This window comes from Oryza brachyantha, chromosome 10, assembly GCF_000231095.2.
Source record: "Oryza brachyantha chromosome 10, ObraRS2, whole genome shotgun sequence".
In the NCBI taxonomy this organism is placed as follows: domain Eukaryota; kingdom Viridiplantae; phylum Streptophyta; class Magnoliopsida; order Poales; family Poaceae; genus Oryza; species Oryza brachyantha.
Genome location: NC_023172.2, coordinates 11413051 through 11433013, shown reverse-complemented (window position 1 = coordinate 11433013; position 19963 = coordinate 11413051). Strand labels below are relative to the sequence as shown.

Sequence of the window (19963 nt, the reverse complement as noted above, 5' to 3'; positions counted from 1 at the left end):
AGACCGAGACGGAGGCGTGGTGGAGGCGGCGAGCTAGGCAGGGGACGTGATATAGCAGCTGGTCGATCGGGTGGCGGCAGGGGAGGAGGGCGCGGTAAGGTGGCGGGGTGGCGTCCCGCACCAACCGTGAGTTGGGGCGTCGTCCCAGTTTTTGATTAGAGCGCAAGCCAAGGCACGCGGACGCGGGAGGCAACGGCGCCATCGCTTCGAAAGCAAGCTGCTGCTGCTGCTGCGTGCGTGCTGCTGAGAAGCGCGAGGGTGTGGGAAATGTGTGGAGGAATCGCAGTGAACCTGAAGCAAAAACAACGAAGGCCATCGGTGAAGGGACGTGGATGTGTTCGGTGGGTTGCGGTGACGCCTCAGCGTTTTTCTGGTGAGATCCGGCGCGGCTCGGCTAGTCGTCGTGTAAGCGTCAAGTCACTGCGTGTATAAATTGGCAGGCGGTCGGAGGGCCATCTGAACCCCCCTCCCCCGTCAGGTGAGACCGTGAGATGAGACCCTGCGATGCTTGTGTTCGCGCAGTTGAAAGAGAGACTAGTGTAGGAGCACGCCGACACACAGGAGCTCTCTCTGTCTCTCTCTCGGCTCAAACGTGAGCAGTTGAAATCACGTTTGTTCGTACAAACCAATCGCATTACGATGCTGTCTAGGGAAAATTAGGGCTTAGAAGCAACATCAGTTCAGAAATCTTCCCCTTTTTTTCTGCAGAGATTTTCAATGGAGACCAGATGTGCAGGGAACAAACAATGCTGTGATGCTTGCACTGAAGGGGCAGTGTACGGCCTCATGTACGAATATGTCGAGTATGAAGTTCTCATTGCCATGGCTTCTCTCGGTTGTTAAAGCACGTTACGAGCAAAATTAAGTGGCGTACAAAATCATCAAAATCTCTGTATCTTTTACCATAAGCTATCATAGAGGAAAGCAACATAATGCGTTGGAAAATAGCCTCGAATAACAACACTAGCTGAGGCTGTAAAGAAAACTGACAATATCAGCACACCACTCGTCGGCCGCTATCCAAGCTTGGATGTTCACGATGACTTACACGTTGTAGCGTCCCCCTCTGCTTGGTTTCTCCCTTTTCGCGTCATCCTGCATTGAAGTAGGATCCAAATAGAATGAGCGGTGGGCATACTGTGATCTCTTTTACAGGTGACTAACAAAGAATATATCAATTGAGATAACAAAAACAGTCTAAATGCATACATGGAAGCTGTAGACCATCTTATCATTGTAGTCAATAATCTCCTTCCATTTCTTGCCAATGTTCACCTGCATAGAAAATGTCATGTTAGTTTTCTCTAGTATTATTGATCACCGATTGAAGATATATTACAGAGGTGGCACTCAAATATCATCATGCACCGAGAAAAAAACATATAGGGATTTCCTTTCAAAGCAAAGGCAAGTGGTAAGAATGAAAATTTGATAAAGCATAATAAAAAGTGATTGCTTTATTGCTTGCTACAAGTGAAAAATTTTAGTACTATATCTCAATGCACATCGATAAATGGACCACAAACAAGCAAATACATGTTTATGTTCATGTTATCATACAATGCTCCAACGCAATACATAAGAATCAAAATAGATCTTAACGGATGCATCAACAGTATTGCAGATGTGCGCACCAGGTAATATTTTTTGAACCTGAGTCTATGACACAGCTTCAAATTAGCTCGTATAATAGGCTGTCCTATCAAACATACCTAAAATTGGCTGAAATTCAAATCAAACAAGAATCTCTCCTCAAGGGAAACAAATTGTTCCAATAAAACCAGCAGAAACAAGACAGGGAACTCATAAAGGCAGTAACAAGTCTAGCCTGCTACAAAATACTTGTCCAATTGTACCCCACATGAATTGAGCAAAACAAGTGAAATGAAAACATTGATAAATAGAGTGCTAAAGAGAACGTGGCAGCTTTGAACAACGCCTTTAATGTTGGCTATAGAGGTGATGGGAAAGTACAGTACTGATTAAATTGCTTGCTACATCAAATATATGAACAAATAGTAAATAAACTCATACTGTTATAATACATAGTATTTTTCAAAACTAACCTGAACAGCTTCATTGCTGGCAGTCCTAGTCCATAATGCAAGCTTGTCTCCTCTCTGGCGGATGCTAGCAACAACGCCACAAATTTCCTCGCTTTCATCAAACTGCTCTCCAATCAGAGCCATCAACTGTATGTTCAAAAGGTTACTCAGCATAATTGATAGAAACATCCGAAGACACGTCAAGCAGAGATGTTATCTCCAAAGCACTTTTGAGCCTCTGACCAAATTTAGCACTGATGTAAGAGAAATGTACCGTTTCAAGCCACATGTTCTCAAGGGTGGTCTTCCTGCTACATGGCACAGTCCATTTGCCCCCATTTGCACACTCTGGGTCCTCCCACTTTGGCTCTACGCCAGCCTTGAATAGATGAAAGTCAGCATTGACTGTCACCTTACTTGGACGGAAAATCTGATCATACAAGCTGCAGCAAGAAATAAGGGACATAAGTAAAAGAAAGAGCTTGCATGCATAAAAATAACATTAGGTTAATCAAATTCAAAAGTATATGGCAGATAATAGAAAGCAATCCCAAAACATACAAACAACATGACAGAGTGACTATTATTACTTACGCCTCCATAGGCACACAAAATAATAGAATGTCATTATGATCGTTAAGGCTCGAACGGTGTAACTACTTTACTAATATTTAGACACAAAAAAAGTCCTGTGCAAGCTTCAGTAATAAACAACAAAGATAGCTGTGTGTTTCTATATTGTATAGTTGATACTCTATACTCAACCATACTAAAAGACCCGGAACATCCATAGAAAGAATTAGAAAATATACTTCATCCATCATGTTTGGAAATAGGGCGCATCTATCGACAGCTAGGTCAACAAGGAAAATCTGAACATTGCAGTTGATAGAGGAATATTGTTGTTGACAACAAAGGCAACCCTGAACCAGGGTTACTTCAGGAAACAACAGAATCAAGACATTCCCTGAACATCAGGGGTTCAGGAATCAGGATACAGCTAAACATAAAATCGGTCATAAATAATCAGCGCATATGAATAGTAGTACCTAGATCTGACGAAAACTGCAGCCAGCCATATTATCAACAAAACACATCTACCTAAAATACTAACCAAAAATACCATCTAATCAATCGCTATAGATTGTGCTCGCGTAGGGATAATCAGAATCCGATCTACTCCACCAGAGAAAACCACAACATGGCCACTAGATCAACCAGATCCGAATACCGGAACGGATGGGGCGCAAGGGCGGGCACGTACCTCCAGAACTCCTCGACGGTGTCGAAGGTGTAGGCCTTGCGGAGCGAGCTCCCCCAGGCGGCGCCTGGCTTGGGCTTGGACTGGATGTCGTACCAGAACGCCCACTGCCTCTGCAGCTTGTGCGGCGCCTTCGCCGCCGGGGCTCCCTCCGCCTCCGTCGCCGCCACGGCCGGGGTCTCCGCCGCCGCCGCGACCGTCGCCGCCTCCACCTCCGCCATGTCCGCGCGCGCTCCCGCCGCCGCCGCCTCTCCTCCTCGAGGGGAAACGAATTAGCCGCGAGAAGGGGAAGGAAGGAAGCAGCCGCCGCCGCCGCCGCCGCCGCCGACGATGGGAGAGAGGAGGGGAAGGGAAGGGGAAGAACCGAAGAAGGTCTCGGCTTCTGGGTCGAGAAGGGGAAGAGTTGTAGTGCGTTGGGTTGGATATGCTTTGGGCCGCGTCGGCGAGCGAGATGGGCCGCGTTTTCACCTGGGCTACCGTTTGGGGGCCGGTCGCGCGGGCGATCGGGTTTAGACCCTATTCGTATACGTATAGGAAAAACTCGATTAACTCATCACGTTTTCTCGATTACTTTTGCCCACCCCTAAAAGGCGTGGTTCAACTTCATCACCTAAGGTTCCCAACCAAAACTTCCTTGTTTTCCTTACACATACCTCCCAAACTATTAAATAATATATTTTTGCAGAAAAAAATATATGCAAAGTTTCCTTTAAAAAATCATATCAACGCATATTCATTTTTTAAGCTAATATTCAGTTCACTAAAAGCCAAAGACAGTAACCCAGCGTCAATGCCTCACGCCTCTTAACACCACTTATAAGTTATTTTTGGGGAGCTTCTTGCATCCATAGTTTCTCTTATAATCTCCAGTTCTCCTTCACAGTTTAAATTCTCATCCACATTATGAAGACGTAGAATCCAAAAGGTAAATTAGAAACTAAAGCTCCACATTTTTCTAGATTCTGAATTTCACGGAATTTTTGGAGTTTTTTGGTTGACTATCACAACTTTCTAACCTTGCCATGATTGGGATTAAACAAATTTGACCAAGCTATGCATGTATTTAATTTATGCCACATTTATGATAAGACTTTATTTTCAATATATAAAGCTCACATGTCAATGATATAATAAATTATGAGAAACTTATCATATGTTAGCTAAAGTATCGCTCTCTTTTTATTTGTCATAGACAAGTTAGCTAGAACATTATGACGACCATAGATAAATTGAGTATATCAAGCAAACAACCCCTAAGCTCTCCAACATAGCCCAGGAATTTCCCAGCAGATCAGGAAATGAGCCGTAATCCTCAACATGGTTGAGCTTTAATGAATTATATAAGTTCATCTTCACAGCATAACACGGTAGTTTCAGAAATACAACCAATTTTCCTTTAAGGAGATGAAAGTAAAAATATAGGCTTTACATGGCATCAAATTAGCTTAACAGGTGGGCTAGGACCTCTCAGTGGATGTATTCACCTCGTATAAGTAAATTAGTACATTGATTGTACGTCAGTATCAAAATCTCGAGCTTTGCATGTTTTGCCGTCCAATTTCAACAAAATAAAAAAGAAGTGTTGCAAGAATTTCCTAATGGACCGAAGAATCAACAGCATCTGTTCTGACCATGCCTTGAATGTCAGGAGGTACCGGGCTGAGTTCCTCGGGGTCTTCTCAACAAAAATGGATAGCTTCGTAGTATGATTTTTGTATACCCGGCTTCGGCTGATCTTTGGGAAGCAGAGTGTGTTCTGTCTAATCAAACTACAAATCATGAAAGAGGCGCCTGATTTGTTCTACTGTGGCAGGCATCAATGTAATGGGGCACCTTTTATGCTGTAGAGCAAAACAATGTGAAATTAGCAAATGGTAAACAGCTAAGGTAATGGGCTGCTTATCTCAGACCATAATAATGTAAAGCTTCTTTTGTGACAGTAATCTACCTGGGAGACTGACTTAAAAATGCAACTGTAGCAGAATACAAAACCAGAAACAGAAAGAACGGAAGGGTTATTGCGCTTCTGGCAGCATAGGGGGCACAGTGTCCTGTCGGGTGGCAAGGGAAGTCCATCTTTAGCAACCTGGAAAGAATTAAACGCTCCATATCAAACTCATAAAAACCACAAAATATATCTGCTTGAGATTTCAGAGAACAGTAGTTGCCTTTTGTAGATATGGGACTAAGCATACAACTTATATACCTTTGGCAGCGGTGGAGGAGGGGGTGGGGGGTATACAGTTGGAGCAGACATTCGTTCCTCAGCAGATTGGTACCACCATTCCATCATCTAGATAAGATCACCAAATAGAGAACATTAAGTGCAACCATTGTAGGGGGAATTGAGAAAATTCAACATAAAAGGTGTACAAAGAAAAACAAATTATAACTTAAAGTTATAAAGTTAAATCCAATACATATGATCGAAAGATTCAATTCAAGCATGCTTACATCACTATGAAACAGCTCTACCTAAATAGATTAACCATCGAGAGAATATTTATACAAGACAAAGTGTAGAACTTAAGATTCCTAGAGCAGAAGATTGGAGAACTCACCTTGAAAAAGAAAACTGCAGCGATCAAACCAGTTTGTGCATAGTCTAGGCTAGTATACATACAGTTAAGTAACACCCTTTGCACGGTCTGCAGGATAAAAAATAAAATTTTAGTGCTATATGTTATTATATACGACTCATCCTTGCGCAAAGCCGCTATTTTAGTAGTGATGCTATAGTATTTGACTACCTTCAGCCATGGAGGACCACGAAGTCTTTCAAGTTCACGACTTCTGATTCTTGATATCCTAGAAGATGAATCCATCTACTTTGTCAAGAAAAAACCAATAGAAAACAAATTAGCAAAATGCAAGATAACCATCTGAATTTAAAAACATAATTCAATTTGATATTTGATCATCAGCCTCATTTTATCGCTTAAGGTTATGCTTATAATCCAAAATTTGAATTTTAAAACTCAAATTTGAAGTTGATTTTGAGGCTTTTCCATCGTAGTTTATTTTTCAGTCTTTATATTTACATCGTTAAGGACACGTATATAAAAGTTTACCCATAAATTATTCTTTATTCATCAATAACCCATTTCGTTTATTCTTACTATAAACCAAAAGATGAGAAACCATGTTCCCTATGATTTTTAAAAAGGTCAATGGTCAACATGGAAAACTTATAAGAAAGAAGGGAAGTAGGGCATTCATAAAGAGGTTAGGATTTGAATGGGCCTCCGCATATGTTGAGCTAACCAAAGCACTGACACAAATAAGTACCATACCAGCTCTTGTCCTGTAGCACGACAAACATGAAGCCCAAGCGCATGCAGTGCTGGACTATAAAATGCAGTACCATCCAGCAAATACAGCAGCTGGTAAGCAAATGAAAGACCTGCAAAACAATGTAAGACCTGATAAGTAAAAGCTATGGTACCCGTGTAGCCCACCTGATGAAACAAACAGATCAGCAGTACGTAGTTGTGTAACTGAATTTGTTTAGAAGAAAGCAACCAGTTAGGCAGTGAAGAAAGAGGATAAAGCAAATAAAAAGTGAGTTATACAAAAGAAACAAAGGTTGGGCTGCCAGAATGATTTCATTCCTTATTGGTCTCTAACTGACAATAATGCAACTCTAATAAGATATCAAAAATAGATAGATATAGAAGAAAGCAGGGATACTTATGATTTATATGAGATGACTAGGCATATGGGTAGTGCAAACCTTCATTGGTCGCATGAATCCATGGATAGCAAACACCTATTAATGCCGCAAAATTCTTCTTAATGCGTGCCACATTTGACACTTCTCCAGTTGTAGCCTCAACTTGTGCTTGAGGAGTCTCCCCTTGATCTGAAATAACACCAGCTTCATCAAATCTAACATCACCCTGACCCCAAAGGCTTGCCTGCAACCTGGCCTCCCTTTCTTTGTTATATATGGACTGTAGCTTTGACTTGAAATATGGCAAAACAACCTGCACAGATATTAAGAACAATGTAAAGAAAATAAATACTCCAAACCCAAGAAATTGCATCATGACATAAAGTAAAATGTGTGACACATTTTGAATCTTTTCATGAGCATTTTGATAGTGACACATATATTATGTCTGTCGTTTTACTTGAGCCACTGAGGAAACACATGGAATCGTACCATAAAAACAAAACAAAAAAGAAATAATAGTTTCACAAAGTGCATTACTGATACATCCAACAATCATATGCAAGGATGAAATTACCAATTACGAGCAGACAGTGCATGAAAATGGGGGAAAAGGTTGAATACTAAAAAACAATAATCTAATCTGAACTCAACTCTCAATAAGGAAAAACTGAACACAGAGATTCAGGAAGAGAACCAGAGTCAGTAATTAAAACAAAAGGACACTCTGATTCTCGTATTTGAGTACTACAAAAAAAGCAGGCACTGGTCTCAGTTGTAAGACATTGATAAACAACGCCAGAGCAGCTCAGGGCACATGATAGAACCATGCAAAATCACACAAGGTTAACATGGCTACTTTTGTTTCTAGTTGTTCAAGTCATGATAAAACGATTTAAACCAAATTGGTAGAGAGAGGTACCAATTTCGTAGATTTTGGAAGTAGTTACATATGCAGTAGCAAAACAGCACAAGCCAAACTGCGTTTACCGCAAAAACAACAAAGCAAAAACCAAAAAAAAGCAGTAATATTTGACACTAAAGCTGGTAGATGAAATCATACCAAGAAAACAACAGAAAGGACTTTCTGGCGCTTCCTTAGAGCAGAATCATAGGCTTTATCGCTGAATTCTGCACTAGAACTACTACTCTTTACTGAAACCTTAACAGGTCTCCGCCTGAGACCGTACAATGACTCTGAAAAAGAACCATCTGAAAAGAAAATGTGCATCACAGTTGTAATCAAATACAGTGATGTTGAGATATCCCAAAGAAAAAAATAGTGCAGAGGTCATAAACAAAGCAAACCCTTTACAGCGAAAGGACCATATGTTTCTGTGATGACAAACCTGTTGTCCGCAAGCTATGGGACTCGAGGACAGCCATTAACAAAGCAAAGAATTCATCCTCGTAATCTAAAACTTTATGTAGTATTGGTCGTCTTAGGGCAAAAACCTGTGAGCAGTAATATGAGGTAGTTAGAATCTATATAAGAGGCATGATGAACTAGAATTAAACACAAAGAAAGTTTAGTTTAGGAATCTGGATTCTGGAAAAAAGAAACATCAACTGAATAAAGGGCTACCTCTAGTCACGAATTTTGTTCTTATTAAAAGTGGTCCACATATTACATAAAACTCTACTTTGTCACTCTCCATTACATAGGCATATTTTTTCCTAAACATATAAAAGTAAAAGCACGGTTATGTATTTAGCTGCCTATGCAACAATCCTTGTGTACCAGATAGAGCATAATTTATATCATGCTTACAGGTCCTATCTTGACATTTTGTTGTGTACAACAACCTGAAAACTTCCCTTCTGCATGTATTCCTCTTGGGTATTTTGTGGCCAGCGACGCCCACTGTATTGAGTACTTTTCAACAATATTATGTGGGTTTATTCACCAATATACTCCTGCATAAGTTCCACTTGCACGGATGCCAAAATACTTTGCCTGCAAGGTGATCCCAACCACTCAATATGTTGGGAAGTGCATCGGTTGGACACAGTCACATTTTTCCTCTAAAAGAGTATTATTTGTCTAACATAATGAACAGCATCATGTGAGCTCAATGTCCTCTAAAATGTAACCGTATAATGCAATGATCCTGATGAATCAACCCTAAGTTAGTGCAGCTACCCAAACAACCTAAATAACTGTAATGGCCATCAGCAGAAGAAGCAACTTCTGTGATTGGCTGACTGCAAATTGCAAGCCGCGTATACTGTCACACTGCAAATTGCATACGCTCGAACTAATCAACTCTACTACGAAGTCCAAACAACCACCACCCAAATCTGGCACAGAAGACAAACAGAATCTGCGCCCTTCAATCGTCTCCAAATCTTCATACTAGATCACTACAATGCGCTGCTACACCTCGCGAAGTCACCTTATCCCGACTCGATTAGGGTCGAAATTGGGGGAGAGAGGGAGGGAGGAGGAGGGGCCGAAGGCCGCCCGCTTACCCCGAGCGAGTAGGAGAGCGCGGCGTGGAGGCTGGCCGGCAGCTGCTGCGCCGCGGACATCTCGAAGAAGGTGGGCCGCGCCCCCTGCCCTCCCACCTGGAACAGCATCCCGCCGCCCTCCGCCGACCCGTCCTCCTCCCCCTGCCTACTCGGCGCCTAGGGTTCCGCTACCTCACGGCGCGGCCTAGCTTGGGGGGATCTCCGCCGGACTTGCCGCGCGGGGCTATCCGGTGCCGCTGCCGCCGCCGCCTACGGTGCTGGTTAGTGCAGTTCTCCGCGTCCACGGCGATGTGGGGGAGAAGAGAAAGGAGAGGCGGGGCGCAAAAGAGAAGCCGTGAGGGAGACGGGACGCGTGGGGGAGGAGAGGAGACGAGGGGACTCTGTGCTGACGTCATCCGGCCGTGATGGGCCGGGCTTGGAGAGGATAATGGGCTCGTTTGTTTGATGGGCCTTTTTCCGCAGAATTATTGGGCCTTGTGTGCAGGGTTTGCTATCACTGGGACGGGGTTATCGTATAATTAAGCGCGGTTGATGTGGTAAACCGTGAAAAACCAAACAAAATTTATTAAAACTTGGATTATTTTTTTTTAATTTAGTGCGGTTAGCACGTGCGGTTACCGTCGACAGGGTAAACCGTGACTGTGTGACGTAGCCCCTCTCAAAAGAGGAACAGTTCATGCAACCACAAATTATCGTGCTGCTTGCAGAACTTGTTTGTTAATATTCCACATTAGTTTTGTCACCAGCTAGATTATTAGTACTCAGAAATTGCACTGTCCCATTTATAAACAACAGTACTACGTACAATGTACAAACATACTAGCAGATCGATCGAGTATTGGATTCTCCTGTCTCAATGCTCCTAACAATGGCAATTAAGCAGGAGAAGTTTCTGTAGCTAGCTATATAGGCCAGAGACGAGGCCATCGTCGAAGTTGCGGGAGTAGCTCTCCAGGTCGTACGCGAACCTCGCCGTCGCCGCCGCGCCGCCCTTGTTCGGCCGCGACGGCGCCGAGCTCCTCCTCCACCTGGACCTCAGCTTCCAGTACAGCTGCCTCACCGCGGGCCGCCGCGGCACCGCCAGCTGTGCCGCTGCCTCCAGCCACCGCTGCCGGCCCCCTGCGCTGCCGCCGCCGCCCTTCGCGCTCGTCCTCCTCCGGCCGCCGCCGCCGTACAGACCAAGCAGAAACAGTACCATCTCCGGCCGGCGGCTCGATCGACCAGCTGCTGATCACCACCACCCCACACACAGCAAGCTCACGACGTAGTAAGAGGAAGGAAGGATGCTGCCCGCGGTTAATTCGATGGCCTAGCTTGTGTTCTCGCCTGCCTTCCACCTGCGTCGGCTTATAAAGCTCTCGCGCTTCGCACAGCACGATCGACCGGATTATTCGGAGAATGTGGCCGGCCATGACCACTCACGTTACTGTCACTCTCGTCTTTTTTCTAGTTCCACATACAGCATATAAGCTAAAATTTAAATTTTGAACTTTAAATTTAAATTTGATTTTAATATTATTTTACTAAAGTTTATTTTTTAAAACTTATATTTTAGATAATAGGAATATGTATATAAAATAAAAGTTATTTTTCGTTTATAAATATTTTGTTCCATCGTGGATTTCTCCCGTCACCTTCTCTCGTGACGACCGACGACTGACAGCCACGACCGAGCAGGAGCATCCATATATCAGCTCTAGGGTAGGCTTTGGATCGAGCAGAGTGGACGTCGAAAGCGGCGCGGCCAGACGCCATTGCGCGGATATGCACGCATCGCATGGCCGAACTAGAGATATCTGCGCGGCGCACGCGTGAAACACATGGGGGAGGGGAGAGAGAGAGAGAGAGAGAGGCATAAGTATGGTCGAAGCTGCAGTGCTGCCCCTGTACCGCTGTGCGTGTACGTGTACGTGCAAGAGCGTGAAAATGTCACGTGAATCATGAGCCTGTAGCTACAAATTAAGGCGTGAGAAAGAAAATGTCGCGTGGAAAAAATGGTCGATCTCGCGACAGAGGTCTCACGAAGGAGGGCCATGTGTGGGCTGGATGGATCATGGATGGTAACTGGGGATAAGCATGTTTTATTTACCAATGTGATTAGGGATCATGTAGGATCTGTTTGCTAACTAATAGTGTGTTCAAAACAAAATCATAAGTATTTTTTTCGAGTAGTAACCTTGGCCTATATACAACTATAAACTTAAACTAAGTCAATGCTCTGTATTATGAATTGGAATTAAGTAACGACAAATGCTGGTATACTACCATTGTCTACCATTGTTTACGCGATAATTTTTTTTTTGTTTAGAACACGCAAAAGCTTGTATGTCAATATTAAAAGTCATATCTATGACTGCACCTGATCTTCCAAATTTTGATCGACATGGGTCTACCCTGATCCATGATTTTGGTTCGTTTTCCACCATGTGTTGATGACACACCAACACTGATGCTGCTGATGTAAGTAATGTAATCTACATTCGCAAGGCGCACGCCCAGTTTAAGTAATGTAATCTACATACGTAGGGCGCCCAGTTTACAAAATTCCTGCATGCAACTAACCAAACAAAGAAATTTTATATCTACTCAACCCGACTCTTCTCAAATACAGGGACCAAACAAACCCCAAGGAAGTCGATTTACAAAATACCAGAAGTCGATTTACAAAATACCATGGTTACTTGTATTGTATTGGGTTTTTATTGTCCATGTTTATGGCATGTCACCTAAATAGTTAGAAAAAATCAAGATGAATTAATAAGGTGTATCGCACCACAGACACATAATTTTAAATTTGTTTTGTACCGATTGTAAAAGCCAAAGTACAACTAGTATAAGCATAGTTATACAATTATATTTGTTTTTTTGTGTAATTTATATGTTTATAGTGTGATATATCATATATATTAATCTATTTTATAAAAAATTATGATTATTTATGTGATACGTAAGAAACATGAGTCCATATTGCATTGCTTACTATCGGCACGGAGGCAATCATGCACTCCTGCGATTTAGGGGGGAGGACATTTAACTTTTTGCACTTTTAAAAATAAATGATAACAGATCTGTCTGCTCACTGTCTATGACATGTGGATCCAGTGACAAATCTATTAGTACCAAATGCAAAATTGGTAAAAAGTTAATTATTCCCTATTTAAGGGTGGTGAATGAACCGTATACTTCGTTTTATTAATGTTAGCTAGCTTCATCGTCATATGCGTGCCACTTGATGCCTTCCGATTTTGTTTCATCTACTCTCCAAAAGCTTTCTAATCTCCTCGTAAAACATACTTGTTCCTCTCAAGAGTGAAGAAAAAAATTCAGAAAACAAGGACTAAATAAAACGGATCTGACATTTCAATATTTGATACTCTTCAGTAGTTTCAGTCTTTTGGCAACCAAACACACATTCATGTCGCAGTTCAATTCATAGATTACAACCCACACAGCATATATACATGGACAAGTGTTAATTCCTCCGTTAGTACGATCATCACCAGATGATTTCTCATACGATCTAAATCAGAATAAAAACTGAAGACTGAAGAGCCACCAAATTGTATGAACAATGAACAACACAGTCAGTCAGTACATTCTTGTACTAAAATACCACTTGCACAGTTGCAGGCCAGACCGGCAGATCGAGTAATTAATTAATTGCGCTCGATCTCCGGCCGGTCTCCGGCAATGGCAGGGCACTGTCCGGATCGATCGATCGAGATGCTGGTTTGTCTAGCTAGCTAGAGCCACGACGGGAGCCTGGAAGCGGTGGTGGTGGCCGGAGACGAGGCCGTCGTCGAAGTTCCGGGAGTAGCTCTGCAGGTCGTACCCGAACCTCGCCGCCGCGCCGGAGGCGTGCCGCTTCGGCCGCAGCCTGGATCTCAGCTTCCAGTACAGCTGCCTCACCGGCCTCGGCGCCGCCGCCACCGCCGACGACCGCCGGCCCCTTGCTGCGCCGGCGGCGCCCTTCGCGGCCACCCTCCTCCGGCTGCCGCTGCCGCCGCCCAGCCCCAGCAGAAACGCCATCTCCGGACTCCGGCCGATCACCTCCTCACTTGCAGAGATCGATCGATCGATCGATCACCTTCTTGCTCACTGTACTCGAACTCTCGAAGCCCTACGCGAGTTTGCAACTGTTCTTCTGCTGCACCGCTGCGAGCTAAGCCGGCGTGCCTCCACCGGCTTATATAAAGCTCGCGGCTTTGGCTGGGTTCTTTGCGAATGGCACCGCACCGGCCGCCGGCGGGGCCCGCCACCCACCACACCGGCCGGAATGGTCCAAGCTATAAAGCGGATTCCAGGTATCTTTTCTCTCTCTCTCCACCATTGCCGCTGTGGTCAAGGTCTCAAGGAGAGAGAGATGGAGATAGCCACAAAGAGGAGAGCATCGTAGGTAGGCTGGCCTTTGCTTTAGGCCTTTGTTTTTATCGATCGGATATCGAAAAGAGTTTTTAATACGAATAAAAAAATAAATTTTAGATTTTGTCTGAAAACCGCGAGATGAATCTTCTGAGTCTAATTAATCCATCATTAGTATATGTTGGTTAATGTAGCACTTATGATTAATTATGTCCTAATTACGCTTAAACGATTTATCTCACGATTTTTCCATAACTATGTAATTAATTTTAATGTTCATATATATTTAATGTTTTATTTAGGTGTCCAAAAATTTGACCTCTATTTTGAAAAAAAATTGGAAACTCAACAGGCCGTTAGCTTTAGCCAGAGACAGAGAGTGGTGTTTAATTGCCCAAATTTTTTTAAAAAACATCATATCGAACTTTTGACAGGACGTCGAAACAGATTTTTGGACACGAATGAAAAAACGAAGTTCATGGCTAGCCTAGAAACCGCGAGGCAAATCTTTTGAGCCTAATTAATCCGTCATTAGCACATGTTGGTTACTGTAGCACTTATGGCTAATCATGGACTAATTAGGCTCAAAAGATTCTTCTTAAGATTTCTTCTATAACTGTACAAATAGTTTATTGGTTCATTTATGTTTAATGCTTTATTTAGATGTCTAAAAATTTGATACGATGTTTTAGAAGAAAAAATGAAAATTAAACAAGGCCTTGGTGACCACGGCGACGCTAGGGAATGGACACGTCTCCATCGCATGAAAAAGAGCAAACTTTATGGGTTGTCTATGGTTTGTTTAGTTGTTATTTAGATCTTAGGATTTTTTTTCTCTTGTCACATTAGGATTTTTTTTTGTCTTTTGTCACATTAGATATTTAGACGTTAACTAGGAATATTAAATATAGATTGATAACAAATAGTTTTTAGGGCTAAATTTTAGCCCCTAGTCACATCGGATGTTTGGACACTTATTATAAATAGTAAATATAGACTATTAATAAAACACATCCATAATCTTGGACTAATTCGCGAGACGAATCTAATTAGCCTAATTAATCCATGATTAGCCTATGTGATGCTACAGTAAACATTTCTTGATTATGGATTAATTAGGCTTAAAAAATTTGTCTCGTGGATTAGCTCTCATTTATGAAACTAGTTTTTTATTAGTCTATATTTAATACTTCAAATTAGCGGTTAAACATCCGACGTGATATAGAGCTAAAAGTTTAATCCCATCTAAATAACCCCTAAAGGGGTGTTTGTTTCTAGGGACTAAAATTAAACATAAACTATTAATAAAACTCACCTATAATCTTGGACTAATTCGCGAGACGAATCTAATTAGCCTAATTAATCCATGATTTGTCTATGTGATGCTACAGTAAACATTTACTAATTATGGATTAATTAAGCTTAAAAAATTCTCTCACGGATTAGCTCTCATTTATAAAATTAGTTTTTTCTATTAGTCTATGTTTAATACTTTAAATTAGTGTCCAAACATCCAATATGACATATGCTAAAATATTTTAGCTCCATATGAACACCCCCTAAGGTCATGTTTAGTTCCTAAATTTTTTTTCAAAAATATCACATCAAATATCTGGACACCTAACTAAAACATTAAATATACGTGAATATTAAAACTAATTACACGATTATAGAGAAAATCGTGAAAAAAATTAATTTTTCTTAGGAGAGAGGTCAAAAATGACGATAGGGGTCACAATACTTCAAATTGTAACCGTAGTAATAATCACGATAGGGGTTTCGGCAGGGCGTCGTGTCGATCGACGCGCGCGAATACTGCTTTGCCGCCGCACTCCTGTCTCGATCAATCTCTCGGCTCTAACCTCTGGGCCACTGCCGCCGCCTGCGCGCTCTACCGGAATCGTCAGTGGATGGCGAAAGCGGCGCGACCAGACTCGCGCGCGCACGACACCGCAACACGGAATTAAATTTAAATGTCACATGAACAATGAGCTCGTATCTACAGTGAGAACTGTCCGATCGAGCTGCTTCTTCATCACTGAGCTGGGGGTGATCGATCGACTCTGGTCGCGTGGATGTAACCCGGCCACACGTGTTCGAGTTAGGCAATCGATCGAGATATATCTGAATCTGATGCATGTTCCAGGGAGGGCTTTAATTATGTATGCCTGAATCGTTGATCTCTGGACCATGTAAGGTATAATACTGGCACCTTGGCACCTGATCACATAATGATAACACTGTAGTTATGTAGTTATGGTAATTTTACCTACGGGTATGATATCCGTGGGTACCTGACCCGACGGATACGGGTATGGGCATAATTTATTTTGCCTATGGGCGAAACCGCTCGTGACCCGACTACCTAATGGGCAGCGGTCAGATTTTAATTTTTACCCATGGGTAACGGGCGTCCGATTTGAATATAATTTTTCCCTAATTGACCATATAAAAAACTATATATATTTTATTGTGATACTATGGTTGTTAGTAGTTCACTATTTTTAAGTGTGATACTATGATTTTGATATCATGGTTCTTTTTATTTGTAATTTTGAGTTTATTTTTCTTTTACTATTCTTTTATATATATTGGATAAGAAATTACGCATATGTTAATTTCGAAATACCCACCGGGTACCCAGTGGATACCCGAGCGTTCGCCGGATATGGATATGGGTATAATATTTTGCCCGCTAAGCAATTCTGGCACGGCCAGGTATTCATGGGCGGGTATCGGGTTGGGCATGTTCCTACCCCGCCATACCCGACTTGACCCATTGTCATTGTCATCCCTAGATAACAACCTGACGTGATGTGACTACCATGTTGCTTTCTTTTTCTATTTTCATTTGTTTTCTCTGTTTTTTAAAGTATGTTTTAAATTATATATTTCTAAAATTTTATGTATAGAAGTTCATCGTCTCGTATTTTTAAGATAGTTTTTTACTTTATATTAACTAATTTTATCGTTTATAACATTAAATAACTATTGAAAATATGATAATTTTCATCTTTTGTTTTTTTTCCAAAAGGAACGCAGCCTACGTTGACGTCGTTCAAACGATCGATCGACCATCCGTTTCAGATATCGCGTGATACGTCGTTGCTTCGTCTGTACGCCGGTCGATATGGCCGTCCACGTTGCGAGAAAGGTTGGTATGGTGATGCAGCTGAAACAATTAAAGCATACGCACTCGAACAACGGATCAAGATATATAGGATAGGGCTGTGTTATTTTGTGAATTTCATCATCAGATTATTTATCAGCTTTTACTTATAAGTTTACCAAATTACTAAACGATATTTTTACCAAACTTTTATATATATAAGTTCACCGTCCTATCTATCTTGATAGGTAGCTTTCAAACTTATAATAGTAAATAGTTAATTTTATCATTTATAATATTAAATAAATTAAAAAAATAATAATCTTTCAGTTTCACCTCCATCTGCTTTTGCTTATACGAAAAAGTTTAAAATTTTAACCTTAAATTTAAAATTGATTTGGGGGGTTTATCGTAAATTATTTTCTATATTTGATTTTTAAATCACCAATAACATTTATAAGTTATTTTTCGTTTGTGATATGACTTCAGCTAAAAGAGCGAAAAGATGATCCTTAAAAAAAAGAACGCTGCCCAGATCAATTGATAGGATGAGAGGGGAAGTGCAGGAAGATGACTGCATCAAGACGCTTTACGTGCATGCACGAATGATTGATGGATTTAATTGTGTGCGTTGGCATATCCACTGATCCATTCCCAGGATCAATACGATGTGAGCAGCGATCAAGTTGCGAATTTTCTGACGAACTCACTTCGCTGATCGATCAGGCGCCGCGTCGAACAACCAAAGTGAACAGCTTTTGCACAAAAGAGACTGGCCGGTTACTTTTGTGGCCTCTTGTATCACGGTCCTGCTTAACTGAATATCTGCATTTAACTCTAGCAGATATATATACTGACTTTTGTCATATTTAAGATCTATAAAAACAACAACAAATTAAAATAGGTGTTGATCTGTTTTAAAACTATAATTCTGAGAACTTTTTTTTGGCACCAAGCCCCAAATTAAAAACTGAACAGATTTTAACCTGAAAGCTAATGTTTATGTCATGATGGAGTACATCGTAGTAGTGTCCAATTAATTAGCTGCTAGGATAAATAGATACTATTTTTGTTTCATAACGTAAGATGTTTGATTTTTTTGGGTTGCAACGTATGACAATTCAGCTTATTTAAAAATTTAGTACAAATATAAAATAGACAAATCGTGCTTAAAGTTTTTTTATAATAAAGTAAGTCACAAGCAAAATAAATGATGTTTACATAAATTTTAAATAAGACAAATGCTTAAACATTATAAGCAAAAAAGTCAAACATCTTATATTATGAAACGGACATAGTAGATAGACGGAAGGAAATACACTTGAGTTTGCAGTCCAGTGAGCCAAACGATACCATATGACTGTTGATTTATGATCCAAATCCCTAGCGGCCGACTTCGACAGAGTGGAGCGAAGGCGAATGTCGGCCCATTGGGCCGTGTGCTCGAGGACGCCCGGGGTTTTGCTGGCTGGCGCCCGTGATTTTTTCTCTTCTACTTTGAGAAGGTTTTCCACGTTAAATTTCATGTCTTCTGTGATTAATCTACTATATTCATCGTTTTTGTCTGTTGTTATTCTAACAATGACCACACATCGATCTCGGGTCTGGTTATTTCAGACATCTGGAAAAGGAATTAAACATCTACGTACTCCTAATCAAACTTCAATTTCAGACTAAACGCTGAAATTAATTCTACTCACAACCTCTGCCTGTTTGCAGTATGCTCTACACAAGAAAGAGCCGCGAAGTTTGAACAGCAGGTGATCCTGAAGCTTATAATCAGTACCATGATGATGACGATTATCTAGCCATCGATCACTTATCTACTTATTAACAACTTTTCTAGGACACAGCAGCGAGCGTAGCAGGAAAGTGAGGGAAAAGTTAAAAAGCAAAACCACTAAGTTCTAAAGCTAAATATAGCTACCAGGATCAAAGGGAATTAGCCGATGAGCTGATGACTCATATCCACCTGATCGGCAGACTGACAGATCTTACAAAAGGACGGCTCATGTCTAGCACCCGGCAGCTTTATGATCAAGAAAGTAATTAAGAAAAGCAGTAGTCAAATTATCCGAGTCACTCGTGGTCCATGAAATCGATCCGCCCATGGCAATCAGCTTCGATTCGAGCACGACATCTTCTTAAGGTCATCAGACTAACAGAAAATTGCCACATGACAGAAGCATATGCGATCAGATTTCAGATAATATCGCTAGTCCGCTACAGGATATGTATGAAAATTTTACCAATGTACTGTATTACTGATTGTTATTATGCAGGATTAGTACGAAATCTATGTTACAAAAGTATCGTTAATTCCTTTTAAGCCCATCCCTCCCACGAGTGCACTTCGGCTGCAATTTTGCCACGTAAGATAAATATCCCACTTTAAGATAGATAACCAAGTAGGATACCTGCAAAAATGCTTGTCGCTGTTGGCCCCCGTTTGCCACGTAAGATAAATTACCACTTTAGAAAACAAGCCGATAAGAAAAGTTATGATGCAGATGATACTGATTGGTATCAAATAATATTAATTGGTATCATTAACTGGTATATACTATACGACACAAACTGGTATTATATGATATCATCGGCATCGGCACATCAAGGCAACATGGAGGGGCGACAGGGTGCGAGGGAGGCACGTGTCGAAGTCAAGCCAGCAAACATCTTCCCCTTATGTCCTTCTGAACAATTTCATTAAATTGTACCGTTCTAGGATGATATCATGTGGATACGGTGTAGTTTAAACACCTATTGAGTATCGTGAGTATAGAACTGTTAAACAAAAATACATTTTTATATTTCTTTAAAAGTATATATAAATAAAAAGTTTCTTTGCTTAACCCTGAACACCGATGGACCATTGACAACACCAAAGCCCAGACACAAAGCAAGCCTAGGTCATGGGCCCATGGGCCAAATAATTACTCTTATGAAAAAGTATACCTAAGGTCACTCATCTTGTCATCGAGTTATAAAATCGTCCTTAAACCATAAAACCAGATATAAGATATCCCTAAACTTATAAAACT

The 19963-nt window shown here is 41.3% G+C and overlaps 3 protein-coding genes and 1 long non-coding RNA gene across 6 annotated transcripts; 1 reads left to right on the top strand and 3 right to left on the bottom strand.

Annotated features, from left to right (window-relative positions):
* Positions 1 to 469: 469 nt before the first annotated feature.
* LOC107305194 lies at positions 470 to 1460 on the top strand. Its single transcript, XR_001551318.2, has 2 exons — positions 470 to 592; positions 709 to 1460. It is a non-coding gene; the product is annotated as an uncharacterized LOC107305194 (long non-coding RNA).
* Positions 837 to 3672, bottom strand: LOC107305069 (eukaryotic translation initiation factor). The gene is made up of 5 exons (XM_015841531.2): positions 3310 to 3672; positions 2320 to 2488; positions 2067 to 2192; positions 1210 to 1275; positions 837 to 1095 (listed from the first exon to the last, which is right to left on the bottom strand). Exons 1-5 carry the CDS (start codon positions 3525 to 3527, stop codon positions 1045 to 1047), a joined length of 630 nt encoding a protein of 209 aa, XP_015697017.2. The 5' UTR covers positions 3528 to 3672; the 3' UTR covers positions 837 to 1044.
* A 939-nt stretch (positions 3673 to 4611) lies between these two features.
* Positions 4612 to 9770, bottom strand: LOC102717466 (peroxisome biogenesis protein 12). Of its 3 annotated transcripts, none has more exons than XM_006661785.2 (10): positions 9452 to 9770; positions 8329 to 8434; positions 8043 to 8191; positions 7040 to 7292; positions 6600 to 6709; positions 6057 to 6131; positions 5868 to 5954; positions 5513 to 5599; positions 5255 to 5392; positions 4612 to 5147 (listed from the first exon to the last, which is right to left on the bottom strand). In XM_006661785.2, the coding sequence occupies exons 1-10, from the start codon at positions 9557 to 9559 to the stop codon at positions 5076 to 5078; spliced, it is 1185 nt and encodes a 394-aa protein (XP_006661848.1). In that variant the 5' UTR covers positions 9560 to 9770; the 3' UTR covers positions 4612 to 5075. The 3 variants fall into 3 exon arrangements, with proteins under 3 accessions (XP_006661848.1, XP_015697146.1, XP_015697147.1); XM_015841660.2 differs by lacking the exon at positions 9452 to 9770 and adding an exon at positions 8786 to 9415; XM_015841661.2 differs by lacking the exon at positions 9452 to 9770 and adding an exon at positions 8751 to 9411.
* A 3062-nt stretch (positions 9771 to 12832) lies between these two features.
* LOC121055583 lies at positions 12833 to 13631 on the bottom strand. Its single transcript, XM_040528411.1, has one exon. The coding sequence runs from the start codon at positions 13478 to 13480 to the stop codon at positions 13187 to 13189; it is 294 nt and encodes a 97-aa protein (XP_040384345.1). The 5' UTR covers positions 13481 to 13631; the 3' UTR covers positions 12833 to 13186.
* Between the last annotated feature and the right edge of the window lie 6332 nt (positions 13632 to 19963).

What these genes read in the sequence shown, in the direction of transcription:
- LOC107305069 (XM_015841531.2), bottom strand. Translation starts at nt 3,527, where the DNA reads ATGGCGGAGGTGGAGGCGGCGACGGTCGCGGCGGCGGCGGAGACCCCG. An exon ending in ACCGTCGAGGAGTTCTGGAG is followed by an intron (nt 2,489 to 3,309) that starts GTACGTGCCCGC and finishes TTCTTGCTGCAG; the next exon opens with CTTGTATGATCAGATTTTCC. An exon ending in AGAACATGTGGCTTGAAACG is followed by an intron (nt 2,193 to 2,319) that starts GTACATTTCTCT and finishes TTGAACATACAG; the next exon opens with TTGATGGCTCTGATTGGAGA.
- LOC102717466 (XM_006661785.2), bottom strand. Translation starts at nt 9,559, where the DNA reads ATGCTGTTCCAGGTGGGAGGGCAGGGGGCGCGGCCCACCTTCTTCGAG. An exon ending in CCATAGCTTGCGGACAACAG is followed by an intron (nt 8,192 to 8,328) that starts GTTTGTCATCAC and finishes TTTTCTTTTCAG; the next exon opens with ATGGTTCTTTTTCAGAGTCA. An exon ending in GATTCATGCGACCAATGAAG is followed by an intron (nt 6,710 to 7,039) that starts GTTTGCACTACC and finishes ATTGTTTTGCAG; the next exon opens with GTCTTTCATTTGCTTACCAG.
- LOC121055583 (XM_040528411.1), bottom strand. Translation starts at nt 13,480, where the DNA reads ATGGCGTTTCTGCTGGGGCTGGGCGGCGGCAGCGGCAGCCGGAGGAGG.